Genomic DNA, 6,000 nt, shown 5'->3' with positions numbered 1-6,000 from the left:
TGCAGTGTGAAAAAAAAAATGCACAGAAATCAATTATTTTTCAAGAAATATTAAATAGATTCAACATCTTTCTTCAACAAAATTGCAGACTGCACAGATGGGTATATTAGACTTAACAGTTACTATATACAGTAATGGACTTCTATACATTTTACATCAAATTAAAACTTTGGGTGTAAGATAATTATTTATTAAAAGCTAGACATTTTAAATGAGAATAAGAAAGAAAAGTATGTCTTTGTGCCCCCTTTTCCCTGTTAATGCCCTATCGGCCCCCCTGGCTAAACTTTGCTAGATCCGCCCCTGCACAGTTACCAGCCGTCAGCTACGTAGAAAAAGATCCTGGTGTAGAAAGTAATATTAAATAAATTCTAACAACAGCTTATCAAGGTTAAACGTGCTGCTGTTGTTTATCCGCCGGTTTCCTCTTTCTGGTGCAAAGTGGGCCAAAAACAAACAAGAGAGACGGACTCGCGACAGAAAAGCCGATCAGCTGATCATTAAGCAGTTTCATGATTGAAGTAGCAGCAAGAAGAGGCAGTCGCTCCATATATCGTTTGTTAAGCTTAACGTGGGAATGCTTTACAAACATTCAGAGATGGACTTACACACTTGCTTTACTTCTCTCGGGGATAACTTTGTCGGAGATGAAATGCCGGGTTGCTAGCGAAGCTCCAAATGCTATCCAGACCACCGACAGGTCCCGCACAGTGTTGCCAACTTAGCGACTTTGTCGCTATATTTAGCGAGTTTTCAGACCCCTTAGCGACTTTTTTTCTAAAAAAAAAAGTCGCTAAAAAGGAGGAGCAGGGTTGGAATTGTGACATTAAAAAAAACAATAATTGCTAAAAGAAATTTAATTTGTAGTTCTAAATAAACTCTAAATGCATTTAGGACGTTTTTTACTCACTTTATGTCTCTTCCACGATGTTATTTCTCTCTCCAACAACATAGGTTACAATTAGATTAGCATGACCAATTATGCAAATTAGGTGATGACGTCATGTAGCGACTTTTAGGACAACCAATAGCGATTTTCCTTACTGAGGAGTTGGCAACACTGGTCCCGCATGCCACAGCCGCTCTATCACGTGATGCATACTGCTCCGACGTTCTGAGGCGAGTTACGGCATGTTGCAAGTTTTGTGAGGTGCTTTCGTGGTATTTAATGGATCGGATTACATTTTTTATTTTTCTCCGATATCCGATCCAGTAATTTAGGTCAGTATCGGACCGATACCGATACGTAATATCGGATCGGTCCATCTCTAATTTTAAGTAGATGTAAAAAAAACAAAAAAACACTTGTAGCCGCAATTACTCAGTAATATGTTAGCATAGGATTGTTGTTAGTGTAATAGTGTAATCATATTGTTCAACTTTATTGGTGCATTGTTGAATAACCAAAATATTGCAGAGTACTTTCAAAAGAAAAAAACTGTAATTGTAAAATGACCTTCCAGTCTCCAGCTGAGTAATAATAACTACATTATTAATATACTTTGGAATCCAAATATAGAGGCAAAGTTAAACCACTCAAAAATAATTTAGCACACTTCTAACATATTAAATGGTGTTTTTTTCTTGGTGCTACAGTGAGAATCCAGATGCTTTCCCTGGTTTGTCACTGGAATTTTTTCCTGTGCTTTAGTCCAGTTGCCAGGTAGTTCCTGGGAAAACTAACCTCTACAAGAAAGATTTCTATTTTAGGGAAATAACTGTTTCTGGAAAACTGCAAAAAGGTTCATCTAGTCAATATTGCACACTGAAGCTGTGAGAAATAATGAGTTCACATCTGTTCGTGTTTTCAATGTAAGAAAAATATAAAATAATTCTCCATTAATGACCGCAGGAACACCATTATAATCTGTAACCTCTTTAATAATGAGACAATTAAGTGATACTTGTAAATTGATTAAAATCACATTTATTTACATTTTAATTAAAGTGACCATTTTTTTTATATGTATGTGTTCTTATATATATAATGTTGTATTTCAGTAGGTTGTTACAAATCTTCAGTGGTAACACACAAAGAAAGGGATGTCTGGATTGGTGACTTCTCAGAGACAAGAAAGAGATACCAGGAGCAGGTAAGATACTGTATTTCCACCTATGCAAAGACTGACTGTAGAAATATAAGAGAGAACATTAATGCTGATTTTATGTAGTGGAATCACTTTATAATCTTGTTTACTACATAATAATTTATTCTGGTAAAATTACAGAAATTAACAGGCCAAAAAGTTAATGCATTTAAAGTGTTTACAATTTGAACACAGAAATATGCCTGGGTAATAGAACACACTGAGAAAAGTATTTAAAGATACTTTTCTCAGTGTGTTGCTTCATAGCCAGTTCAGCTCAGCAATCAAAGATGGGTCACTTGGCTCATATGTCACAAATTACAAATACAGTGCAATTTTCATTTGTTCTCTTTTACTTCCAAAGTACAGAGAACACAACAGTGAGCCAAACAATGGTTGATATGTTCAAAGTTTGCCCTCTAGTGGATGTTGTGTGAACTGCAGATGTAGTTGAGGCAGTAATTGTAGTTACAGGGGTTGTTGTCGTAGGAGGTGTGGTAAGCACTCTAGCCTGTCCCACACATGTCCCCACATTTCCTACACTATCTACAGCAGTCAGCTCTACAATCGGTGAGCAGCAGGAGGCAGTGTAGTAGTGATGGCAATTCTGGCTCTTTTTAGAGAACCAGTCCTTTCGGCTCGGCTCACTAAAAAGAGACGGCTCTTTTGGCTCGGCTCACTAAAAAGAGACGGCTCTTTTGGCTCGGCTCACTAAAAAGAGACGGCTCTTTTGGCTCCCAAGCGGCTCTTCAGGTTGTTTTGTTGCTTTAATTAATTTATTATCAACAACAATATAAAATTATGCACAAAATGAACTACTAATGTAAAAAAATTTTGTTTTTTATATATGTTTATTATATAAATATTCTTTTATTTATTCACACCACACAAAATGTACAAAATAAATTATAAAATACAAAAAACAACTAGTTAAAATTCAACTTTTAACTATTAAAATTTTCAGATATTTCCTTTTAAACAGATTTAAAATGAAACAACACAAGACACTACAAACCACAACACAATAAAATATTGATTAAAATATGCAAAAGAAAAAGAAAAAAAAATGAACGCCCAGATCTTTAATTAAGGCAAAGGTTGGCATTTAGAAATATTAATATGTGTTTTATCTTCCCATTGCACTGATGGGTGCACAGTTCTCAGGTGCCTGTACATGTTGTTTGTGGAGCCAGCTCTATATGATAGTCTTTTCTTGCAGACTCTACACTCTGCCTTTGTACTGTCAATAAAGTTGAAATGGTTCCAGATTTGGCTTCTTTTCTTGGAGTCACTCATTTTCTTTACCGTACCTTTCTAATGTGACAATGTCGTCTCTTGTTGTCGCTCCCGGCTCTTTTTCTCTCGCTCTCCCTCCTGCTCTTTTCGTGTGCTACTGCTGTTGCGAGTGTAACTACCACCCCTCCCATCTCTGCTCAGCGCAAACACAAGGCTGACGTGCAGCGTGAAGCGAAAAAAAGTGAGAGAGAGGGCAAGAGAAAGAAAAAAAAAAAACTTCAAAGAGCCAGCTCTAAGAGCCATTTCGTTCGCGACTGACCCATCACTACAGTGTAGGTAACCAGCGTAATATTCTCACCCCCTGCTTCAACCACTGTGCTCATATTCAGAGTACCATTCCCTTGGTGGATGGTTACACTCTCAATGCCAGTTCCATTGATGCCATCAGGGAAATGGCGATGAACTCCCACTGGGAGGAAGCACAAAGCAATGAAGTGGAGGCACAGGTTGATGTGTTGACTACCTGGCAAACTGGACGGTTAACATCTGTCACCTGGAGACAGAGAAATAAACACGATGAGGAGAAACAGGTTGGGAATGTGTGGTAGCAGTTATTAAAGATAAAAAGAAAAGAACATAATCAAATCTTTGCATGTCATTTAGATTCAGTTTATCCTGCAAAGTATTTCTTGTTAAGTCTCTGTCTTTGTGGTAATGGTAATTGCTCTCACATTTCTGTCTTATTTTAGTAGGCTTTTGCATTTAGTTTTACTTCCTTTAGCTCGTCCTTGATTGTTTGCACTTGTTTGTTTACCCGCCTGTTCCACATTCACCTAATTATTCGTTGCTTATTAATATCCTCAGTTCTCCCTTTGTCATTTTTGTGATATCTTTCTCATGTGTCTTTCTTATAAATAAGAAAGACTCATGAGTCTGCATTTGGGTCCTTGTCTAGCAACCCATAACAAACAATTTAACATCAGTAATTCAGAAGAGAAGTATGACACACACTGTTATTTTTATTTTTGAAATAAAAGTAACAAAATATGTATTTCTTTTTGATGCATTATGTACGTGATTATTAATTATTACAGAATTAAGAATAATGTTAAAAAATATTACATTGAAAAATATCACCTAAGTCCCACCCCCCTCGGGACCCTATTAACGCTAAGTAAATGAGAATGGATCTAAAATATCACTCACCTTAGCAGTCACAGAAAACCTGAGAACTACATAGTTGATGTCGGTGGCAGCAGAGTTTTCTGCCTCAATGGTGAGGGTCACGTCTGTTCCTGATGCAGCACTGGATGGAGCCGTTAGGGTCACGGTGCCAGTGGCTTTACCACCACTGCCTGTTACAGTAGTAATACTGCTGGGTGAAGTGGAAGTGTAACTGCGGTCATTGCTGACTCGCACTGTAAATGTCTCAGTTGCAGAGTCAGTTATAACTCCATCAGCAGTTGTGGCGACTGTGAAGGGGATGGAGATAGTGGTGCCCGGCTCGATGTTGGTATTATTGGCTTCAGCCTGGACAAAAAGAGAGAGAGAGGAGCAGGGGAATGCAAATATTATTTTTAACATTGTTGACAACAATATGTTGATATGATTTGGTGTATAAACAACAGTGAGAATGTGTTTGTTATTGGTACACTCATTTGAGTAGATGGCTATTACAAAAATTATAAAAAGTGAAAAGAAAAATCAGTGTAAAAATCTTTCAGTTTATTTATGGTGACATTAAAGATTCTTCAGAAAGCACACATTAACTGTTCTCACAGTGACAGAGATGCTGGAGGTCTTGATCCGTGTGGACGCTTGTCTCTGGAAGCTGCTTGAAGTGGACCTGGAAGTGGAGCTGCTGTCCTCTCCTTTCAGGATAAGCACAAACTCACCTGCTGGAATTCCACTAAATGTCACCAGGAAATCGCTGCTTCCTAATGACTGCATGAGACAAGAAGGAGCAACATGCATTGTTACCAGATTAACAGTAACCAAACAATAAAGAGCATCTTTACTGCAGGGAAGGGCAGGTGCTAAGATTATTTATGGACATCGCAGCAGGACATTCATGTATTTAAGGTTTGAAAATTAGCTGCCATGAAATAGAGTGACAAAAATTGTCTACCTTCATTGTAAAGCCCCTGTCATAGAAGATCTTCATATAGCCTGGAAAAGTTTGGTTTGTAAGATTCGCCTCCAACCTTCCTTTTAACTGGAAAATTCTTGATAGAGTAGTTTTAAAACAGACATCTAATCATCTGCAGAGCACTTGTTTATTTGAAGAGTTTCTGTCAGGTTTCAGTTCATCACAGCACAAGGTTAAAAAATTATCTTCTTTTGGCCTCTGACAGCGGACTCATCTCTGTGCTTGTCCTGCTAAACCTCAGTGCAGGATTACAGTGATTAGAGCATGCTTTAGGTATTAAAGGTCCTGCGCTGCAGTGGTTTGTATCATATCTATCTAATAGATTCCAGTTTGTTCATATAAATTGGGAGTTTTCTTCACACACTAAGGTTAATTATGAAGTTCCACAGGGTTTGGTGCTAGGACCAATGCTGTTTACATTATACATGCTTCCCTCAGGCAGTATCATTAGAAGGAATAGAATATATTTTCATTGCTATGAAGATGATACCCAGCTTTATCTATTTATGATACCAATTTGACACAGAC

General features: G+C 37.6%; 1 protein-coding gene across 1 annotated transcript; it reads right to left on the bottom strand.

The window, feature by feature from the left end:
• Positions 1-3,735: 3,735 nt before the first annotated feature.
• Positions 3,736-5,878, bottom strand: LOC146385245 (uncharacterized). Its single transcript, XM_084929927.1, has 3 exons — positions 5,103-5,878; positions 4,530-4,853; positions 3,736-3,876 (listed from the first exon to the last, which is right to left on the bottom strand). Exons 1-3 carry the CDS (start codon positions 5,295-5,297, stop codon positions 3,736-3,738), a joined length of 660 nt encoding a protein of 219 aa, XP_084786053.1. The 5' UTR covers positions 5,298-5,878.
• Between the last annotated feature and the right edge of the window lie 122 nt (positions 5,879-6,000).

This window comes from Perissodus microlepis, chromosome 6 (genome assembly GCF_051167445.1).
Source record: "Perissodus microlepis isolate ML-2025 ecotype Zambia chromosome 6, ASM5116744v1, whole genome shotgun sequence".
Classification (NCBI taxonomy): domain Eukaryota; kingdom Metazoa; phylum Chordata; class Actinopteri; order Cichliformes; family Cichlidae; genus Perissodus; species Perissodus microlepis.
Note: the sequence above shows the minus strand (reverse complement) of the source record. Positions and strands in the feature narration are given on the sequence as shown.

What these genes read in the sequence shown, in the direction of transcription:
- LOC146385245 (XM_084929927.1), bottom strand. Translation starts at nt 5,297, where the DNA reads ATGCATGTTGCTCCTTCTTGTCTCATGCAGTCATTAGGAAGCAGCGAT. An exon ending in CCTCCAGCATCTCTGTCACT is followed by an intron (nt 4,854 to 5,102) that starts GTGAGAACAGTT and finishes CTTTTTGTCCAG; the next exon opens with GCTGAAGCCAATAATACCAA. An exon ending in GGTTTTCTGTGACTGCTAAG is followed by an intron (nt 3,877 to 4,529) that starts GTGAGTGATATT and finishes CTCTGTCTCCAG; the next exon opens with GTGACAGATGTTAACCGTCC.